This window comes from Eptesicus fuscus, chromosome 13 (genome assembly GCF_027574615.1).
Source record: "Eptesicus fuscus isolate TK198812 chromosome 13, DD_ASM_mEF_20220401, whole genome shotgun sequence".
Lineage (NCBI taxonomy): Eukaryota > Metazoa > Chordata > Mammalia > Chiroptera > Vespertilionidae > Eptesicus > Eptesicus fuscus.
Window position 1 is genome coordinate 78,015,831 of NC_072485.1, and position 21,708 is coordinate 78,037,538.

Genomic DNA, 21,708 nt, shown 5'->3' on the forward strand with positions numbered 1-21,708 from the left:
CCTCTCGGTGCCTAGTGTGGCGGACGGACCCCGGAGGCTGCGGACTCGGAGGCGGCCCTGAGGCCTCCTGTGTCTGGGAGCAGGGGGCGGGGGAGGTGAGGGCTGTGGAGGAGGGCTGTTCAGGCTGAATGCGGGCTGGAGTTGAGCAGGCCGGCGAGGGCAGAGAGAGCATGCCCGTGTGTGCAGCGGTCCTCCCGGAAAGGACGGTCACGTGCGTGAGCAGAGGACGAGGACAGGCCACGCGTGCGAGCACGGGGCCATGGCGGGGCTTCCAGCCAGGTTTGCAGGGTTTCACGCCGCGGGCTCTCTGGGAGGATCAGTGGGTAAACTGAGGAGCAGCGGGGCCTGGGGAGAGGGTGGGTTAGGGGTGGCCCTGAGCGCAGTGGTTAATGTGTGGAACCGAGAAGTTGTGTGGTGTCACAGAATCATCGTGACTCGCTGGAGGTGGGGCTTGGGAGATGAAAGGGGGGGTGGGGTGCCGAGCAGGAGGCTGGTGAGTTGGGCTTTGTGGCAGTGTGTGTGGGGGACCGATCCATGGCATCCGGGCCCAGAAGGATGAGCAGGACAGGGAGTAGGATGAGTCCAGTGTGGGACATGGTGCGGATAAGGCGCCTGGGGCTGGCCACTTGGGGGACAGGAGTGTGTTCAGAGCTCCCGAGAGCCTGAGCTGAAGGGGAGGGAGATCCCCCTGAAGGGAGGGAGAGGCGGGAGAGAAGAGGCAGGCAGCTGCACCCCACTTACACCAGGAGACAGGATGTCTGGAGCTCGGGGTCAGCAGCTCGTATTTATTAAGCTCCCAAATGTAATCTCACAACCATCTGAGATACTGATTGTTAGTCACCTCCACTGTACAGATGGGGAGCAGCTCAGGACAGGGACGCCCGGGTCACAACAGGTCTGCGATGTGGCCTGAACCAGATGTCCACGCCCCTTCCGCACCCTCCTCAGGAAGGGCGTGGCCCACAGGTGCCCACGTCTGCCCGCTCCCGGGATGCAGGTGCCTAGCATTGAGGTTTCCATCCTAGTTTGGGGGCAGTTGAGGAGGAGGCTGAGGGCCAGAAGATGGAAGGCCGAGGAGGAGGGCGAGCCCGGGCTGGGCTGGGCTGGGGCCCTGGCAGGTCTTTTCATCCTTGTTCCCTGGACCCGAGGCCACATCTCCACCCACAGGTGACAGGAGGACTCGGACATTGCCAGGAGGGACACTTGGTACCCTGGTGCCCGAGGTGGGCTCAGAGCAGGGTGCACCTGCAGCTCCGGGCCTCCATGGCCACCAGCAGCATCCTCAGGTTGCGCGGCGAGTAGGGTGGGTAGCGGATGGAGTAAATCTTCTCCATTCTAGAGCTGCGCAGCATGCAGGCGCGGTGGTGGGAGAAGGTGTCGAAGGAGAACTTGCCGTGGTAGCTGCCCATGCCGCTGGCCCCTGTACAGTGGCACAGAACGTGGCAGTCAGGCCCTCAGTGGCGTCATAAGACAGATGTGGGCTCTGCCAATCACGCAGTGCCACCTGGGTGGGCTACTTCACCCCCTCGAGCCTTGGTCCCCCCCTCTGTAAAGTGGGCTGGCTCATCATCAGAGACTGGGTATAGGGCTTAGCCCTGAGCTTGGCACCAGCTCAATAAGCGGAGACACCAGGTGCCCTGCCAGGTGTTTGACCTATGGCATGTGAGGACCTGGCAGAGCCCGGTGTGGCCGGGCAGCAGGCAGGGGAGCTGGAGAGGAGGCTGGGGCAGGACCCCAAGGCCGGGTCAGGAAGGGCCGCCTCCGGAAGCTGCCTGGCCCTCAGTGGCCAGCAGGGGCCTGGCTTGATCCTGAGGGGCCTGGGAGCTGTGGGAGGTTTTCATGGGGAGTAGTAGGATCAGATTCACTCCCAGACAGACCCCCACACTCATATGTCAATGCAGAGGCAGGTCTGGAAGGTTCTGGGGCCATCAGTCTGTAAGGTAAGAAGGCAGGGCTCTGCCGGCACCTACCCACTCCTCCGAAAGGCAGGCTGGCGAGGATCAGGTGCATGAAGCCGTCGTTGCCACAGAAGCCCCCGCTGCTGGTCCGGGCCAGCACCTGCCTGACCACCTGGGCACAAGCAGCAATGAGGCTGAGTGGCTGGGCAGCAGGAAGCCAGCCTGCTGCGCCCCACCCCCGTTCCAGGGCTCCGTCCAGCCCATTAGGGCCCCAGGAAGGGTCTGAGGCCACTACGTGACCCGAAGGGGGTGGTGGGACCAGTGGAGGGCATCGTTTCGCAGCCTGCCACCAAACTCCCAACTCGGGGCATGTTTCCGAGCATCTGCTCTGGTGTGAAGGGTACTGGGGACACGCTCAGGCCCCAGGGGGAGGTGGGAACCCAGCGTTTGCCTGGGGACATGCAGAGTGCAGGGGAGGTGCCAGGTAGTCAGGGAGGTGCCCCAGGAGAGGGATGTGATGCCTGTGGTGTCTCAGGGGAGCAGAAGTCATTCAGGCAGAGAAAGGGCCCCCCCAGGCGTGCAGGGCAGGTGGGGAGGCTGAGGGGCAGGGAAGCGGGGGTTGGGGACTCTGATGTGTGGCACAGGGAGGTCAGACACAATCATGTGATCAGATTGGTATTTTAGAAACATGAACTTGGCCTTCGCTTGCTTTTAGAAAGCCCTTTCCTCTTCGCTCTGCAGGTTTATTTGGAGAATGAGAGGGAAAAGGTTAGTAGTCACTAATTGTCATTATATTCCGTTCCAGTGTGTGACCCTCAGATGACAGCTGGGTCAGGGCTCGCCAATGGTGGGCAGAGTGGACCCCCCATCAGTGGGCTCAGAGGTCAGTTGAGACCAGCAGTCATGACCACAGAGGGTGGAGTGGGGGGTCAGTGCTTCGAGAGGAGTAAGAATAAGTCGTCTGGGGGAGTCAAGTGCCTTAAGGGTCCCTGCATCCTGGGACCAGGCCTGGGCAGTCAGAAGCTTGAAAACCTCTATGCCAGGTGACCCCCATTCCCCAAACCCCGTGTTGCTCTTTCTTATGTGAACATAATCCTGATAAACCAGGGCTCCTGGAGGAGCCGCTGATTTTAGGGCTGGTGGAGAAATTATGAGGTGAGCCGGAGGCGGCTTGTAGACCGGAAAGGAAAGGAAGGAGGTGGAGAAAAACAGGATGGGCGGGGCTCAGGCACAGCAGCTTCCAGTGAAGCAGAGACAGGCCAGAGGAGCAGGACAACTACACACACCAAGGACCCGGCTTGGATCCTGGGGCAGAAAAAAAAACTGGCGAATCTGGATCAAGTGTGGAGTCCAGTGAACAGTACTGCGCCAATGTCCGCCCCTTAGTTTTGACCAATGTCAGGGCCCTTCACCGGGGAATTGGGTGTGTGGTATATGGTCCCTGGGCCATCTTTGTAACTTTTCTGTAAGTCTAGTTATTCCAAAATAAAAAGCTTATTTTAAAAAGCATTGTCGAGTCTGCAAGGGGTCTCATGAGAGCTGGTTGTGGAGGGAGGTGTGCTCTGAACTGGGGGTGCTACCCTTGAGGCGCTGGGGCTGCCCCAGGGGCTTGAGCAAAGCTGAGGCAGGAGGTGAGGGGCCAGGAGTGGGGACCAGGGCCCATTCTTGGCCTGTGTGTTCTGGTCCTTCACCCTCCTCACTCCTGCCCATGTGTGTGCCTTCCATGAGCTGGGCACTGAGCAGGGAGGGACACTAGCCACCAGGCCGAGATGGAGGAGGGCTGACCGAGGGGGCCCTGGATGCTGGAGAGCGTGGCCTAGAAGCGGGAGGGATGTGGCTGCTCCCGAGGGAAAGGGCAGAGACAGAACCAAGATTGCCACCCACCAGGAACTCCTGTGCTGCCCAGAGGAGCCAGGACCCCGGCCTCCCTCCAGATCCCTTGGTCCACTGCTGGCACCTGCCCCACCTGTCTAGGCCTGCCCGGGCCCCACCTGGCTGCTGTTGGAGAAGGCGTACAGGGCCAGGGGCTTCTCCCGGCGGTTGATGAAGTCGATGGCCTCGTCCAGGCTCCTCACGGTCATGATGGGCAGGATGGGCCCGAAGATCTCCTCCTGCATCACCGGCTCCGTCTCCTGCACGTCCACCAGCACCGTGGGGGCTGCCCGGGCACAGGGGGCGGCTCAGCCTTGGGCGTGGGGCCTTGGGCAGGGCCCAGGGACCGGGGCTCCAGCTCGGGGATGTTCTAGGGAAGAGAGTCTCCCCACGGCCCTGAGCAGTGACCAGGAACCCGGGTCCCAGCCGTGGTCTGACAGTCTCAGGGTGACTGGATCCCAGAGCCCTGGAGCCCAAGGTCCCAGGCCCCAGCCTGTTGGAGCAGCGGCGTCCCCACGGAGTCCTGCGGCCCAGAGGCCGGGGCTGCTTTGTGAGGACGGCCCAGCGGGTGCCCAGGCCGGGAATCGGCTCACAGGACCCGGGGTCACGGCTGTGGAGCAGCAGGTGCTGGGGCTGAAGCTGGGGATCTGAGGGTTCGGGAGCCTGGACACTGGGCCCAGCTCCGAGAAGCAGGGCTTGGACCCGAGGGTGGGGTCACGGGGTCACAGGCTCAGACCACGGCGACATGTGGCGTTAGTGTCCGGGAATCGTGGCAACGGCCTTTTACCTGGCTGGGCTCCATCAGTGGGGCCCTGGGAACCTCAGGGCCCAGCCTCGGCCCAGCTGTGGCCTCCAGCGAGGAGGGGCCTTAGCCCGGGGCCCCGGGTCGGGAGCGCGGGACTCACCGATGTAGCGGTCGCTCTCCTCACTCTGGCCCCCGATGACCACGCGGCCACAGCCCAGCAGGCCCCGGAGCCGCTGGAAGTGCTTCTCATTGATGATGCGGCCCAGGTCTGGGGAGGCCCTGGGGTCTTCGCCATAGAAGCGGGCGATGGCGCTCTGCAGGGCGGGCACCAGCCGCTCCTGCATGTCGGGGCTGCACAGGACGTAGTCGGGGGCCACGCAGGTCTGGCCGGCGTTGAAGTAGCGGAAAAAGGCCACTCGGTTGGCCACGATCTGGGGGTCGCAGTTGTCGTCCACGTAGCAGGGGTTCTTGCCCCCTAGCTCCAGCGTGACGGGCGTCAGGTGCTTGGCGGCTGCGGCCATGACAATCTTGCCGACTTGAGGGCTCCCTGTGTGTGAAAAACCCTGAGTGACCGTCATTCACCTGGACCTGGTGGAATGGCCTAGGTTTGGGGACTGGGATCCCTCAAGGGGGCTGCACTACCTGCCCTGTGTCTCATTGGCCTTCCCGTGCCAATCACTGCACTAGCAGGACCCTCTGCAATGCCCCCTACGTCCCCCCCTCCCCCGCCCTCCCTGCTTCTGATTTCTGACTCCCCCTGCAGGTGTCTCACGTGCTGCCCTGCATTCCTCACACTTCACGCTCCTCTAGAACCCCCCACCGCCCTTAGCTGGTTTGGCTCAGTAGATAGAGCGTTTGCCTGCGGACTGAAGGATCCTGAGTTCAATTCCGGTCAGGGGCACATGCCCGGGTTGCAGATGTGGGCTTGATCCCCAGTAGGGGGCATGCAGAAGGCAGCCGATCAATGATTCTCATCATTGATGTTTCTATCTCTCTCTCCCTCTCCCCTCCTCTCTGAAATCAATAAAAATATATTTTAAAACAAAACAAAACACCCCTCAACCCTCGGAGACTCCTATCGCCGAGGCCGAGGCCAGAGTCCAGCTGCAGCTGCGGACATTTGGGTCTCTCCTCTCTCTGAGCCGACCTGGCAGCCTTGCCACCTTCTGCTCCCACTCCTCCCTCCCCTCCTGGCTTGTCCCGCCCTCTCCTCTGGGGTGATCTCCTGGGTCTCACAGCGCACTCCTCCTCTCAGCCCCCCTGACCCTACGCCCAGGCTTCTCCCTCAGCTCCTCCTGTCTTCGCAAACATCTCCTTGTCTCTGAGGACTCCTGACCACTCCCCACCCCCCCCCACCCCGCAACCTCCCCTTACTGAATTCCACTAAGACAGTGGTCGACAAACTCATTAGTCAACAGAGCCAATTACCAACAGTACAACGACTGAAATTTCTTTTGAGAGCCGAAAACCGACTTCTGCACATGGGCCACGAAGTTTCAATCGTACTGTACGTGCGCGCCTGAACGTGGTATTTTGTGGAAGAGCCACACTCAAGGGGCCAAAGAGCCACAGGTGTCTCGCGAGCCGCAATTTGCCAACCACTGCACTAAGGCCTCCCCACCAGTGCCCTTGGGGTGCCTGGGCAAGGGCTGCTCTCTTAGGAGACTTCCACTGAGTGAGTAAATGAACAGCTGCTTCCCAGGCCACGTGCTACGACAAAGGCTTCTATGTGTCCCCTGGACCGGCCGGTGCCTTGAGGATGGTTCCAGTCTACAGGTCAGAACACCAAGGCCTGGCAGAGTGGGCTTGGCAGCCTGTAGGCCTCTGTGCCGGCTGCCCTGGGACCTGGCCTGGAGCCAGCCTCGGGTCTGCCCACCTCTGTACCCTCCGTCCTGGGGGCCAACGCCCGAAGCCCATCGAGCTGTGTGGCATGATGGTGGAGGTTGGGTTGGCACCTTCCCGGCTGCCTCTTTCTATACCTCCCACCCACCCCCAAATCGGCAGGAACAGCTGAGGACCCTGGCCCCTCTGCTTCCATAGTCCAACCCTGGCCAGTGGGTGACCCAGGCTGGACACCGAATCTGGAGGTCTGTGCCCAGGGGAGGGTCCCAGTCCTCCTGAGGGTCCCCGGGTCCAGCGCTGCTCCCATCCTCCTCCAGGAGAGGAGCAAGCTTGTCCTGCAGCCCCAGGGCACCGCTGGGCACTTGTCCCTCTGAGTTCTGGCTACCCACCTGCCTTGGTACTTGTGGCCTCTCTCAGGGTTGGGGACAAGACCCCTCAAGGTGGGGCTAGTGCAGGCGCCCCCCCCCCCCCCCCGCCCCGTCCTGCCCCAGCCGCCTGCAGCAGGCTCCTCACCCGTGAAGAAGATGTAGTCGAACTTGTGCTCCAGCAACTGCCCTGTCTCCTCGGGCCCGCCCATCACCACGGCAAAGCAGCTCTGCAAGAGGGACAGGCAGAGGGCTCCCCCTGGGACCCAGTCTGGACTCTTCCGAGTCTGGCCTGAGCCAGGACTGCCCAGGCTCTCTGTGGGCTTCATGGGGGTGAGGTGGGGAGAGGGTCTGGGGCCCGGCAGGGCTGGTGGGAAGGCTGAGGCCACGGTTGGGGGCATAGGGACCTCCAGGAGACAGGCTACTCAGAACACTGCCGTGGTTGCCACCCCTCTGTGTTACTAGGAGGGAAACAGGCTGAGAAGGTGGTGACTTGGCCAGGGCCACTCGACCCACAGGAGGCAGGAGTGAGTTGGAACTGGGTCTGGCCCAGCCCCTGGGGCCGCCTGCTCTGCTCACCCGGTCCAGGTATTGGGGCAGCACCTCGACCAGGATCTTCTCGGTGTTCTTGCTGATCTCCGAGGGCTTCAGCACCACGCAGTTCCCTGCGGGGTGGGGCGGGGCAGAGCTGGGCGAGGGGGAACCATGCCAGGCCTCACTCACTCACTCCTCACACCTGCAGGACAGGTGTCGGCCTCACTCTGCCTTCAGGTGAAGAATCTGGCTCAGAGAGGTGACATGCAGGCCCAAGGCCCAGCAGCCCGGGGGCGGTGAGCCAGATGCCAGCCAGACTTCCTTGCCACCTGGCGCCACCGCTCCTCCCTAGCTCTGAGGGAGGCCATGAGGGAGGGGCCGGGTGGAAGGTGGAGGCTGGGCTCTCACCTGCAGCGAGGGCGCCCACCAGGGGCACCAGCGTCAGGTTCAGGGGGTAGTTCCAGGGGGCGATGATGAGCACCAGGCCGAAGGGCTCCTTCCGGATGAAGGCCAAGTCCAGCTGGGTGGCCTGTGCCGGGGCCAGCGTGGTGGTGAGGGGTGTAGGTCTGAGACTCCAGCCCCTCAGCACCACCCTTCACCCCAGGGGCTGCCCAGTGCCTGCCCTAGCCCAGGCCCGCTCACCAGGTTCTTGGGCACCGTCTCATCCTTCATCCAGGCCCGCAGGTTCCTGAGGGCCAAGTTAATCTCGCCCTGGCTGATGCTGATCTCAGACACGTCCGACTCAAAGGCTGACTGCAGGGGGGAGGAGGGCAGGGTTGGCAGGTGGCCAGAGCCCTGGAGAGGGCACAGCCTCCTCTAAGCAGAGCCTGCTTCTGTTTCCTCATCCCCTCACTCTCTCCGTGGTCAGTGAGTGCTCACAGTGTGCAGAGCCCGTTCTGGAGCCAGGGATGCGGCCGCAGCCGAAACAGACAGAAAACCTGCCCTTGGAACTGCCATCGCAGGACAGTCAGCGTGACGATGACAACACAGGCGACTACCTTGGCAGGAGTTGGTGCAATGGAAAGATGAACAGGGTAAGGGGATAGAGACTGCTGGGGTGTGTGTGCATGTGTGCGCGCGCACAAGTGTGAACAAGCATGTGTGTGCAAGCACACGAGTGAGTGATGTGTGTACGAGTGAGTGTGTGAATGTGTGCATGTAGGTACGTGTTTGCTCTGTTTATGACAGATAGTCGGTGCCTGGCTCTGGGATGAGGTTACATCTGAGCTGTGAAGAAAGGGAGTGGGGAGCCCATGAATATGCGGAGGCAGAATATTCTAGGCAGCGGTCACAGCATGTGCAAAGGCCCTGAGGTGGGCACAGGCCTGCTGTGTTCCCGATTGGCCAGGAGCAGAGTGGGTGAGGTGATGGGGCCAAGCAGCCGGGGTGAGGATTGTCAAGCGGAGTAGGGACAGGATCTAGCTTAAGTTTTAACAGGATGGTCTGTGTGTCCCACCGCGGCCTGCTGTGTGCATACCAGTCTGCAGGGGACACTGGGGACAGGCATCCTGGGGTTAAATGCCATCAGGTCCCACAACCTAGGGGCCAGGCCTCACTGTCAGATTTCCAGGGCAAAAGGGAGGAGAGACATCAATAGGGACATTGCCCTGGTCTCTCTCCATGTGCCTGTCCTGCCCCTACCAGGGAGGAGACCCCGTCCATGGGCTGCAGGCTGCATGAGGCCCATAGTCAGGGACACAGGAGCCAGGCTGTCCTGATGCCTGAGACTTGGTCATCACAGCACAAGCTCCGCCCTGCTAGAGGGCAGGGCAATGGTCCAAGGGGTGCCAGGCCGGTTTGAGGATGAACTGAAGGCCAGAGATGGGGATGCCCTGCTCAGGGTCACTCAGCAAGCAGGTGGCAAGGCCAGGGCCAGAGCTGAGCCCTGAGGGGAAGGGGGAAGGGCTGGGACCTTGCAGGAAGATGCCACTCCCACCAGCGCTTCTAGGAGCTAAGCAGGGTTCAAGCATGCTTCCCCCACACCTGTGAGCGCAGCCCAGGCTCCTGCCCAGTGAGCTGTGGGCCTGACCACTGCACCTGGTAGGTCACCTATGGCCCGAGTGAGGTTTGGGCTGGTTTGAGGACCCTCCTGAACACCATGATTTTGGAAGAGTAGGCTGTTTGTTTTTTATTTAAATTCTTTATTGTTTAAAGTCTTGCATCTGTCTCCTTCCCCCCCACCCCCCCACCCCCCCATTGACCTCTCGCTGAGAGTAGGCTGTTTTGAGCCAGGGCTGTGTGTTCTCTGTGCCTGCTCTAGGGGGGACCGAGGGTGGCCACCCAACCTGGAAGGCCCTTTGGGGTTAACTGAGAGGATTCATGCAGAATAGGGCAGGGCAGGTTTGGGGACAGAACTTGCAAGACCAGAGGGAGGGACCAGGTGAATTTTCTGGGCCACTGCTCCCTTTGTGGGGCCGGGCTCCTGGGGCCTTGAGGAGCTGGGATGGGAGGCGGGAATGAAACCTGAGCCGGAGGGAGAAAGGGACCAGACAGACAGTCAGCTCAGCCGGGCCAGCAGGTGGGTGGTGGCAGAGGCTCCGTGGCGTACCCGTCCCCTACCACGCCCAGGGAATGGGATACTCCCCACAGGGAGGCAAGGCCAGCCCCTCGAGATGGGGAGAGCTGAGGAGAGTATGGACGGGAGCCCTGGTTTCATAAACGGGACAACAGATAATTCCAGAAAGGGCGAAGAGGGTGCTTGGGTGTCACCTGGCTACGGCACTGGTAACGAGAAGGTTTTGCCGACTCCGAGAAGGGAGCAGGTCTTAGCAGGAGGCCACCCTCTCAGACAAGTCTTCCTGGCCAGCGTCTGCTGTCCCTGTGGAACGGGGACACCTCATCCACCACCCCAGGTGCTCCGAGGCACTAGTCTTAAAGTCTGTGGCTGCTCCAGGGACAGGGCAGGCACCTGGCTGGGTGTCTGGGAAGAGGGCCGGTCCCAAGGAGGCTGCAGAGGGACCCCTGGCCCTGCTGGCATCCGGCACCCGTGTCTCTATGCGACCTGAGTGGAGCGGCTGCCCACTGGGAAAGTGGGGGAGGAGGAAGGGCAGGGGAGGGTCTGGTTGACCCTGAGGGTCTGAAGCAGGCCCAGAGCAGCAAGGGGTGGACCCCAGGAATCAACGCAGAGTCCCGTGTGTGGGCTCGGGAGGCCCCAGGCACTTCCTTGGACAGACTCGGGCTGAGGACTAAGACAAGCTCAGGACAAGCCAACATGGGACTGTCGTTGTCCCTTGGGGACAGGAGGTGACCACCGGGCGGGTGGGCAGCCAACATGCACCAAGCACTGAGGTCCCCTCCCAGGTGTGAAGGATCAAAACACCACTTCACCTCGCTGGTTGACAAGGAGCCTCAGGCCTGGCTCTGGGGGCTCCAGGTGGTGAGGGGCTGGTGGGACGCAAGGGGTGGGTCTGGACACTGTGGCCTTTGCAACAGGCACAGGAGACATTTTTCCAAAGGACCCGCTGGACAGCTGTCCCAGGGCAGCTAAGCAGATGGGCCTGTCAGCTGAGGAGGAGGGGGCTGCCCACGGGAAAGTGCATTTCTTGGAGTCCAGCCACGGCTGCTGCTGGAATTGGGAGGGGCTGAGCCCCCAGGCCTCCCGGGTTTGGACACTGTACCAAGTGAAGCTGAAGTCCTCCAGGCCATGAGGTCCTGCATGGTGTGGCCCACGTCCCTGGACCCCACCTTTTGTGTATCTCTGCGGCCTCCTTGCTGCTCCTCAAGCATAAACACACCAAGCACCTCCAGCCTCAGGGCCTTTGCACATGCTGTGCCTGCTGCCATTCTCCCCTAAATCCACATGGATCCTTCCCCTCCTCCTTATGTCTCTGCTCAGATGCCATCTTCTCAGAGAAATCTTCCCTGACCCCCAGTATAAAGCAGCACCCTGATCCTGGCCCTCGTGCTCCCTTCACACTAGATCAGTGGTTCTCAACCTTCTAATGCCGCGACCCTTTAATACAGTTCCTCATGTTGTGGTGTACCCCCAACCATAAAATTATTTTTGTTGCTACTTCATAACTGTAATTTTGCTACTGTTAATGAATCGTAATGTAAATATCTGTGGGTCGCGACCCACAGGTTGAGAACCGCTAGCAGGGTTGCCTAAGACCATCGGAAAACACGGGTACTATTTACATTACGATTCATTAACAGTAGCAAAATTACAGTTATGAAGTAGCAACGAAAATAATTTTATGGTTGGGGGTCACCACAACATGAGGGACTGTATTAAAGGGTCACGGCATTGGGAAGGTTGAGAACCACTGCGCTAGATAGTCTCTCCGTGCCGTCACCACGTTATGTGATTATCTATTTGCTGTCATGTTTGGTCAGAAGGCCAGCTTGCTGGGCACAGGGACTTGGTTTTATTCTCTGTTGCATCTCTAGATCCCAGAACAGTACCTGGCACATAACAGGTGCTCAGTAAATAGTCGAGTGAACGAAGGCATGAGTGAATGGATGAACGGAGAGGACCGGGTTATGGCACAGCAGAGGGTGGCGTTGGATAGGCTCTTAGTTCCACTTCATAGAGGATGAAGCTGTCACCAGGCCCCTTGTCCCAGCCCCCCGCCCCTGCCGCCTCCGCCGCCCCTCACCTTGTGCAGGTCCTGCGCCAGCGCCTCCTGCAGCAGCTGCTTGTGGTCCTGCAGGAAGCGGCCCAGGCCCTTGAGCTGTGCAGCCCGGAACTCGGCCGGCTGCGTCCGCCCCAAGCGGAAGGCCTCCCGCAGCCGCTGCAGCGTGTCCTCGAAGGGGTCCATCCTGTGAGGGCAATGGGGAGCATGAGCAGGGATCCCCACCTTCTCAGGCACCTGCTTCACCCTCTCCTGCACCCCTGTGGGCTCACAGACACCCTCACTGGACTGGCGTGTAACCCCAGAGGGCCAGGGCTGGCCATGTTCACACACACACACACACACACACACACACACACACACACCACACCAATAAAAGCACAGACAGCTCCCCGTGGTCAGTGGACAGGGGAGCCCTGGACCCTGCGGACTGGTGTGGGCTTGGGGACAGCTGCTCCTCAGCCCCTAAGGGTGGGCAGGCAGCCAGGGACCAAAGAGAAATCAGCCCCCAGCCAGGGCCCCGCCCCTTTCCAGTGCCCCTCCTGGAGCCGGGGCTGCCCTCACCTGCCAAGCCTGGAGTGACCAGGAGGAGTTTGATAAGGAGAGGGACAGTCCACCAACCGCCACCACAGCCACCACGTGGGAACATTCCAGACACAGAATGCTCTGTTCCCCACCCCCGCCCCCAGCGGCGGAGGGGGGGGCGGCATTGCCAAGGGTGGCAGTGGCTCAGAGGGTGACAGAGAGCAGGGGCCTCCTCTCCCTGTTCCCGAAAAAGACAGGGAGAGAACGGCCTCCCAGAGGCCCTGCTGCCCACCCCAGTGGGGGCCAGCCGCTGTGTTGGAAGAGCCCCTAGGGAACAGTGGGGACAGGGGTGCAGGGGCAGTCATCAGCCAGGGCTGGCGGGTGGGGTAGAGGCCCCGATGTTCCCCCGGGGCCCCACCTGTTTACTTGACAGAGGAGTGCTCTGCCGCATACATTCCTTGGCCTGGTGCCAACGACCCAGGGGACCCTTTCCTCCTGCCCCTCTGACTTCCTCCTTTCAGGTCTCGGCTTGCCTGATGCCTCCTTCAGGCAGCCCGCCCTGGTTACTCCCTCCCACACCCCACAAGGCCCCTTGGCTCTGCTCCCACTGCACCAGGTTACATGTGTAACAAATACCCGGTTTCATCCTGTCCTCCTCCCTGGATCTCCCCCTCCTCTCCACTCCCTCCTCCCACTAGACTTAGCTCATCACTGGGGGTCCTGGCACCCACTCTCCTGCTCGTTAGGGGGCAGTGAGGGCGCCACCAGCTGGCGCGGTGTTTATCAAGGGCGAGTCCAGTCTGAGCCCGGGGCGGCATCAGTGCCTCCAAGGCTGCCCGCGGTTGTGCAATGGCTGCTGTCACTGTGCGTTCCGCTTTCTGGAAGCCAGCCTGCTGCGGCCCACAGGATGGCGGCCTAACGGGCCTCGGCGCCGAGAGCCTGGCCAGAGCCCTCGCCGGCCCACTGGGTGCGCCTGGGGCCAAGCGGACCCCACAGGCCTCCGGCTCTGGTTGGGAGAAACTGGGCAGTTACCTGGGGCACCATGGCCCTTAGAGAGGGTGGCGGTGTGGCAGAAGGGGACGCGCTCAGAGCCGCTCTGGGCCCCAGGCTCCACCCTTTTTCTGGGAGGAAGGCGCCCTGGCCCTGGGGAGACCCAGGAGCAAGAGCCTGCGGCCTCTGGACCCGCATCTGGGCTGGTGCCCCCGGCTCTGCCTCTTAATGGCCTGACCTTGGGGGAGTCACTCACCCTCCCTCTGCCTCAGTTTCCCTGTCACAAGGTGGGGACGAGAGAGCGCCTGCTGTCCTCCTGAGGATTAGGAAGCGTCTTCCTGTGAGCAGGGAGCGCCCAGGAAGCCGCGGTTATTTCACGCGGTGCTCCTCCTGCCCCCCCCTGCCCCCCCCCCCCCCCGGTCCCGCTGCCACTCACAGACTTCTGATGGCGGCTGAGGGCACAGCACCCCACCCTCTCCTGCCTCCCAGGGTATCTGCACTTTCGTTAGAGTCTCGGCAGAAGCCACAAAAATGTCAGGCGTGCACTGGGCACTCGAGTGTGTACTTCAAGGTGCAGGGCTCTGAGCGAGGGGAGGGCAGGAGCTCTGCGGGGGGCGGGGGCGGGGTGGGAGGGTGGAAATCTGGATGGAACCTTCCAGCAGCCTCTCTTGGCAACCCTGAGGCAAACTCACCCAATATTGCCCCCTGCTGGTTGGTCACTCTGGACGGAGGCCCCCAGGAGCTGCCCCCTGGGGAACAAGGAGCTGGGCACAACCCAGGCGTGCAGAGAAACCAAGGCTGCCTTCCACCGGGATCTGGGGGGACCCTGGGCCTGTGACCTCGCAAAGGACCCACAAATGACAGGGTTCCCCAAGTCCACCCCATCCTGGGCACATCTGAGCTGCCGAAGTTCATAAGAAAGGCAGGTTCCACCCTGGCGTTTGGCTAGTGTTTGGCTCAGTGGATAGAGTGTCGGCCTATGGAGGGTCCAGGTTCGATTCCGGTCAAGGGCATGTGCCTCGGTGGCAGACTCAATCCCTGGCCCTGGTCAAGGCCTGTGCGGGAGGCAACCAATCAATGTGTCTCTCTCACATTGATGTTTCTCTGTCTCTCTCCCTCCCGCTCTCTCTAAAATCAATGGGAAAATATCCTCAGGTGCGGATTAAAGTCAGGTTCCATCACCTGCACCCGAGTGACTCACTTAACCAGGACAGCTGGGAGGGGCCCGACGCTCTCCCCACTGAGGAGATGGAGATCAGGCACAGACAGCAAGGAGCCTGCCTGAGGCCCCATCCCCCACCCGAGGCTGGCGGGGAGCAGGGCAGCCTGTCCCTGCAGAGATGGGGCACCTCAGCCGGCCTCCGCTGCAGACCCCGGGCCAGGTAGGCAGAGGCGTGTGGTACCCAGCAGGGGTGGGAAGGCATGTTGTCTGTATCCTGCTCCCTTGGCCTCTGGCCCCTCACTGTTCCTGACAATCCTCCCTCTGCTTCCCCCTCTTGCCTCATCGGGGCTGGCAGGCCAGGGCTCTCGGGGGCACAGACCTCACAGCAGGCTGAGGGCCCACCCACTCAGCTGTTTCTGTCCCGGACCTGCTGCTTCTGGGGGTGGGGGGAGTGGCCCAGGAGTTGCTAAATCGCTGGATGGTGATAAGGGACAGGCCTGTTCCCCTGGCCTGGGATCTGGGGAGGACGAAGCAGGTCCCCTCAAGGCCACAGGCCTGGGATTCCTCTAATAAGAATAACCAGGTGCTCACCGTGCCAAGCTCTGTGCCAGCCTGGGTGTAGCTAGAGCCCGGGGCCCCGAAAGAAAGCTGAGGCCCAGAAAAGTCACATGGGCTTGAGGAGGGGGATGGAGGGGGTGAGCACCCAGGTCTGCTGGCTCCAAGGCACCATCGCAAATCTCCTGCAAGGCGACCTCGGGCAGGTGGCACGGCCTCTCTGGGGCTCACTCTCCCCGTCTGTGAAATGGGGGTGGCGCCTGCAGCTGCCCCGTGTGCTGCTGGGAGATCCTGTGTGCCACGCTCTGCCAGGCCGAGCCCTGAATGCTCAGCGACGATGTCTCTGAGCGGTTGTATTCAGACTGTGAAGGGCAGCTGCACAGGGTTTGGGGCGGAGACGCTGGGGTGGGAGCCCGAGGAGAACTGAAGCCAGGGCTTCAGCCGGAGGCCCAGGTCGGGGCCGGGTGCAGAGCTGGGGAAGATGACCGAGGTAAACGGTGGCTGGGGACCCTCTCAGCTGCCAGAGGTGGAGGTCACGGACCAGCCTCGAAGCTCCTGATTCCAATCTGACCTTAACCTGGATTTCCACGAGGTCCCTGAAGCTCTGGGCAGCTGCCCCCCTCCCTTCCCGGAGGGCCAGCCCCGCCCACGGAGAGGCTGCGCTGGGCTCCCTTACCCACAAAGCCCCTCGGTGACCAGTTCCTCATGCTACGCCCAGGAAATGCAATGCGTGTTGCCAAATGCATGGCTTGAACCCCCACCCCAGGGATGGGGTGCTCTCCCTCCTGGGAATGCCAGGTCCAGAGCTGGGGCCCTGGGCTCCCTTACAGGATGTGTAACCCCAGAGAGAGGAAGGGTGGTGGCCCAGCTCAGACAAAACGAGGGTGCCTGCTGTCAGCCTGGCCTCAGGCCCCCCATCCCCACTCGGATCGCCCCTCAGCCCCTCCCACTCCCCTTTAGATCTCAGCACAGGGAAGTCCCTCCCTCCCTCCCCTTTCTCCCCAGGCTGGCCGAGGAGTTCTGAGGACAGAGCCGGTCTGTGCAGTGGCCGGGAGTGGCCTGCCTGCCTGGGCTGCCAGCACCGGGAGTCCCGAGCCAGCCCACCAGCCAGGTCCCTGGCCCCGGCTGCTCGCTGCTCTCTCCCGGCCTCCCCAGGACACGGTACCTGAGGCTCTGCCAAGCTGTCCTTCCTCCTGGCGTTCTGCTCTGTGGCCAGCCTGCGTTATGAAATGTCCAAGGCTGGGCCTGCCCTGGGGCGGGGCCGCCCTGGCCTGGAGCCTGGGCTGAGATTCACGGCCACCTCCCTCCCTGGGCGGGAGAGATGTGACCCCTGCTGGACCCCGAGCTAGATCCGGGCCAGAACAGAGACTTCCTCCCCTAAGTCCCCACAGAGACTCTTATCAACCCTCCAGGCGATGGTTCCAGACAGACCCCTGCCCTTCCCCGGGCAGGCACATACGGCTTTTCCCTCACGTGTCTGGGACGGTCCCACCCGGTGTCCCCATCCTTCCTGGCCCGTCTTATGTAACTCCTTGGCGCCTTCCACGAATCCACATCACCTTGCCACTGCCCACGGCGCACTTCACGGGTAAGTCTCCTTAATGAACCCTGGAGGCAATGACGGGGTTGCCAGCCTCCTAGTTGGTCTCTCAGCCCGAGGGAGCTCTGAGCTGAGGGGTCAGCCCCAGGCCCGGTGGTAGGGACCCAGGCCCAGCTGGAGAAGGAGGAGGGACCGGGCGGTGGCTCTGAGGATTATGCTGTGGGGTGGGGCCCAGTGGCCTGGAAGAGGAAGGAAGACCCTGCCGCCCACACACGCCCAGCTCACCTGAGTCTCAGTTTCCCATCTGCAAAATGAAGAGGCAGATCCCAAGATGGCTGGAGTCCAGGAACACAAGCTCAGGGCCACGCCCGCCGCGCGTCTGCGTCAACACCATCCACACCTCATCGAGCACCCCTCACGGAGCCGGCCCCGCAGCCTGACATTTCACCCGGAGGAAATGGAGTCCCGGAGCGGAGACAGGACTGGACCACTCAGGGCACGGGTGGCAGGGCTGGGACCCCCCGGGAAGCGTGTTGCTACGAGCAGGGCCCGCGTCCATTCCTCGGTGTCCCCTCCCCGCCGGGAAGAGCGCCGCCCTCTGCCCTCTAGGGCAGCTGTGTGATGACAGGTGTCACCATGGTGGTTCCTGTGCTCCGCTCCTCAGTGCCTGAGCGGGGCCGGGGCACCTGTCCTTTGCCCTGCCCTGGCCTCCACCCCCTCACACCTGTGGGAGCCCACACAAAGCGGGCGATTCCCCAGCAGCTGCTGGTGTCAGACAGGCAGGTGGCTAGGTAACAGGTGTGGGGGCAGGAACATCTGTTGTGCCATCACCCTGTGCCAGCTACCCTGGACCTGCTGCCACGGTCCCCGTGCCCTTTTGCCTTGGTGCCCTGGATCTGCCTCGGATCCTGGCCTGGGGCCTACGGGCCGCCCTGCCCCTGGGAGAAGCTCCTTGCCACCCCCTCCCTCCCTGCTCCCCCTGCCTACCTGGGAGGGCCGGAGAGGTCTCCTGGCCCACACCTGCTCTGGCGGCCTCTGGAGGCGTTAGCCACTTGGGACAGGGGTCAGGGCCTGCAGAGGCCCCGTCCTCTGTGAGGGATGGAGCCCCCAGCCGCTGCCTGTCACGTGGCTCAGCATGTGACAGCCCAGCCCTGCTGTCTGGAGCTGAGCCAGGCAGAGGCAGCGGCAGAGGCAGAGGCAGAGCTGGCTCCAGGTGGGGCTGGGCTAGGGCTGAGCCTGGCAGCCCTTGGCTAGGAATCAGGCTCAGAGAGGGACAGCCACTGGTCTAAGGCCACACAGCAAATCAGGGCCCCAGCTGGGGAAGTACTGGTGAGTAGGAGGGGTGTTGCAGGATCTTGAGGGGCCCTTCCCTAGCCAGGGATCTCCCCCTGCAGGGGCTACTCCTGAGCTTGTCATGAATTCAGGGACATCCTGGAAGGCCCCCAAAGAGGCCTGACCTCCTGGCACAGGGGTCCTGACTGGGGCTGGCAGTGCAGCCCCCAGTCTGAGGGGCACTGTTCTTGGGGAGGAACAGGGGCCAGTCCTCTCCCTCTCTGGGTTGGATGCCTCTGTTACAGATGAGACAGCAGCTCAGAGAGGAGCAGGGACCGGGCGGGCCAGGGCCACAGCGAGAGGGACCGCTGGGGGTTCTAGGCCCCCAGACCAGACTTGCCGGCCCTCGTTTAGGAGCTGGGTGGGGAGGTCACCCCTACTCCTGGGAGCCCCTGAGCTGGACATGTGGGTGCCAGGCGCTGGGCAGGGTCCGTGGCACATCTCGGCTCAGCCTATGATGATCATCGACCCCACGGCATTTCGTTTTAAAAAGCGGTAAAGACCCGCCTCGGTGCAGGGAGGTGGTGTCGGGCGAGAGCACAGTGGGCCCAGCAGGCTCCTGTTTGGTCCGCGATGCAGGAGCTGTTGTTTCAAGGTGTTCGAATCTTGAGTAACATTTGTCTCCTGTGTGCTTCTCTGTAAGGACAGCCCTAATGTCATAATGAGAACAAAGAATAAAATCGATTCCAGAGAAAGTCATTTAAAAACAGTGAGGGAGATGTGGCTGCCCATTCCTGGGGGTGTGGCCGTGAGGGTGTGCAGCCTGGATGGGGGCGGGAGGAGCCTGCCTCCTCGTCAGGTCTGTGTCCTGCGGGCCACGGCCGCTGTGTTTGTCTGGATCCCCCAGGCCCGCTCACTGGCCGTCCCAGGGGGGGAGGCTGAAGGGGAGGAAAGCGGTGTCATCAGCCTCCAGAGGGTCAGGGGCATCCAGGGGCTGTTCTGTGGGTGCTGGGACCCTGAAGGGGCCAAGCCACGCCCACGTGCCTCCGGGAAAAATCCCGTGGCTCTCAGGCCCCGTCTCCCACTAGCGCCTCCCATTGGCCGAATCCAACCAGGAGCCCGTTGCCCAAATTGGAAAGCCCCTGTCTCAGGAGCAGTTTGCCAGTCGCATCCAAACCCCACGTCTGGACTGATCTGGCCATGTGTTCTCGCTAACGGACAGTCACTGAGCATCCGCGGGGTTTGGAGCCTTGGGGTTGGAAGCGCTGCCCTTTCATATCCATCTGATGAGCACTGACAAGGCGGAATGGCTGCTTGCTCCTTGGGACATGCATGTTTGCATGTCTCTCTCTGTCTCTGTCTCTGTGTGTGTGTGTGTGTGTGTGTGTTTTAAAGAATCAGGTTGTTGTTGGTTTTTTTTTTTGGTCATTTGTGTGTGTGTGTGTACATATATACTCCCCCCCCCATTAGTTAGAACAGTATCATTAACCATTGTGCCATAATGTCAGGTTTTGTAACAAGCTACCAGAAAAATGTTCTAAAGTAAATCAATTCTTTTTTTTCTTTTCTTTTTAAAACATATTTTATTGCTTTTTTACAGAGAGGAAGGGAGAGGGATAGAAAGCTAGAAACATCGATCAGCTGCCTCCTGCACACCCCCTACTGGGGATGTGCCCCCAACCAAGGTACATGCCCTTGACCGGAATCGAACCTGGGACCTTTCAGTCCGCAGGCTGACGCTCTATCCACTGAGCCAAACTGGTTTTGGCAGTAAATCAATTCTAATAAAGAAATTTAAAACTAAATGTTACCAACAGACCACAGGAATGCACATGTAACAAGGACTTAAGGTTAAATACTCAGCTGTAGCCCTAGCTGGTTTGGCTCAGTAGATAGAGCGTTGGCCTGGGTCCCAGGTTCGATTCCCGGTTGGGTCACATGCCTGGGTTACGGGCTCAGTCCCCAGTGTGGGGCTTGCAGGAGGCAGCTGACCAATGATTCTCTCTCATCATTGATGTTTCTATCTCTCTCTCCCTCTCCCTCTCTGAAATCAATAAAAAATAGATTTTTAAAAAATAAATACTCAGCTGTAGAGTAACCTCTTTGTCAGGCAGGGACTGTGAGACAGAGGGAAACCATGCAACATTAGGGAAATCAGCACGTAAGTAGCCGCCATCCGTTGGGCGCGTGGCTGGGGTGGGTGTGGGAGACATTTGGGACACCTGGCACTGGTGGGCCTTCCACGGGGCAAGCCACCGTGCCCTCCCGCCTTTGCTTTGCTTTCTGGTTGTTTCTTAAAACACTGACTCCTCTCCTCTTGGGAGGAAGACGCAAAACCTCCTTCTGGTGGGAGATTCAAGACCAATGGACTCAGCAAGCCTGTCCCTTCTCCCCCTGAGCAGACACGCCCCCGGAGACCTTTCCCCTTCCTTGTACGGCACACACCCACTCAGGGTGACCCACACTTGGCACCTCCAAGCCCCCTCACTGGGCCTGCGACTTCCTTCTCCCGCCCCGCCCAGCGGTGCCCCGACCCCGCCAGGCCCAGCCATGGCTCTCGGGGAGCTTCCCGGCCTCTCCCCAGGCCTCTCCCCGGGCCGCGCGTCTCTCCTCTCTCCTCTAGGACGTTGTGGGCTTGACCTGTTCCCGATGTGGTGACAACAGTGTCCCCTGCCCGTCTCCCTCCACAAGAGCCCCCCCACGTCTGCTCTGCTTCTCGTCCTCCGCCAGCCTGTCCCCCTCGGTCCTGGACAGCGTGCTTTTCCGCTTGTTCGCGCTGCGGTGAGGGACACCGGGGGGGGGGGGGGTGCCCAACAGTGGAGGTGAAGGGCTCCCCACACTAAAGCCCAGAGAAGACCAGGCTCCCGGCTGGGAGGACGCCCTGGGGACCCTGCTTCGTGGGGAGGGCCTTCCCAGACCGTCCCTCCCCGCTCCTCCGGGCTCTGTTGGAGCAGGCGGAGGCGCGGCTGCCGGGCCAATGCACTTGGCTGAATCCTTTCCTCCCTTAGTGGCTCAAGGGGGCGGAGAGGGAGGGGTCCCTTACGGACCGGAGATGCTAGTCTATCCCCAGGCCCAAGGGCCCCTTTCCAATATGGGCTGAGGGGGCGCACTCCCGGGAGGAGCTAGGGGTCCGTCTTGGTGTCTTCCTCACTCGGTGCAGAGCCTGTGGGCCCCGCCGCCCACCCTCTGCTCCATTAAGCCCGCTCCCTGAGGACGCACCGCCGCCTCCCTGCCCTCTTCCCTCTGCCCGGACGCATCTCCTGCCGCCCGGGGAATTCTACAGGACCGCGTCCTCCAGGGCATCCAAGTCCACTGCCCCCTCATCCCTCCCCCACATTACCCTCCCCCTGCGACCTCCTGTACCTCCTCATCCCTCCCCCACATTACCCCCCGCGACCTCCTGCGCCTCCTCATCCCTCCCCACCCGGCGCCATGGCCACACCCTGGACTTTGTCTTCACTGGTGTCCATTCTCTGACCATGCCTCCAGGCTCCTGACCTCCCAGCACCCCCTGCATCCTCGCCTCCTCCCTGCCCCTGGGCCTCTCCTGCTCCTTCCACATGCCCCACCTCTGGGCACCACTGGCATGACTCCACCTGTGGTCTGTACCTATGTCTGCACGTGGGTGTGGTCTGGGGAAAGTTCCACCACCTCTCAGCCTGAAGCCTCCGCAAATGCACGCACTCCACACCCCCAGCGCTCCGCCTCCCCAGCAAGGCTTCTAGGATAGGCATCTGTCACCCATCCACTCGCCCACCATCCACCAGATTTACTGGGCACCTACTGAGTGTCTGACACGAGCCTCTGCGTGAGGGATACATGGTGAGCGGTCGC

At 61.7% G+C, this 21,708-nt stretch overlaps 1 protein-coding gene across 5 annotated transcripts; it reads right to left on the reverse strand.

Annotated features, from left to right (window-relative positions):
- Positions 1–765: 765 nt before the first annotated feature.
- On the reverse strand, positions 766–17,071 carry ALDH3B1 (aldehyde dehydrogenase 3 family member B1). Of its 5 annotated transcripts, none has more exons than XM_028153766.2 (10): positions 16,888–17,071; positions 11,855–12,017; positions 7,899–8,009; positions 7,665–7,785; positions 7,302–7,387; positions 6,871–6,952; positions 4,676–5,062; positions 3,890–4,056; positions 1,971–2,070; positions 766–1,420 (listed from the first exon to the last, which is right to left on the reverse strand). In XM_028153766.2, exons 2-10 carry the CDS (start codon positions 12,014–12,016, stop codon positions 1,230–1,232), a joined length of 1,407 nt encoding a protein of 468 aa, XP_028009567.2. In that variant the 5' UTR covers position 12,017; positions 16,888–17,071; the 3' UTR covers positions 766–1,229. The 5 variants fall into 5 exon arrangements, with proteins under 5 accessions (XP_028009567.2, XP_008145077.2, XP_054581409.1 ...); XM_008146855.3 differs by lacking the exon at positions 16,888–17,071 and adding an exon at positions 16,228–16,310; XM_054725434.1 differs by lacking the exon at positions 16,888–17,071 and adding an exon at positions 13,782–13,801.
- Positions 17,072–21,708: the final 4,637 nt, after the last annotated feature.

What these genes read in the sequence shown, in the direction of transcription:
- ALDH3B1 (XM_028153766.2), bottom strand. Translation starts at nt 12,016, where the DNA reads ATGGACCCCTTCGAGGACACGCTGCAGCGGCTGCGGGAGGCCTTCCGC. An exon ending in AGACGGTGCCCAAGAACCTG is followed by an intron (nt 7,786 to 7,898) that starts GTGAGCGGGCCT and finishes GCCCCGGCACAG; the next exon opens with GCCACCCAGCTGGACTTGGC. An exon ending in CGACTACATCTTCTTCACGG is followed by an intron (nt 5,063 to 6,870) that starts GTGAGGAGCCTG and finishes TTTCACACACAG; the next exon opens with GGAGCCCTCAAGTCGGCAAG.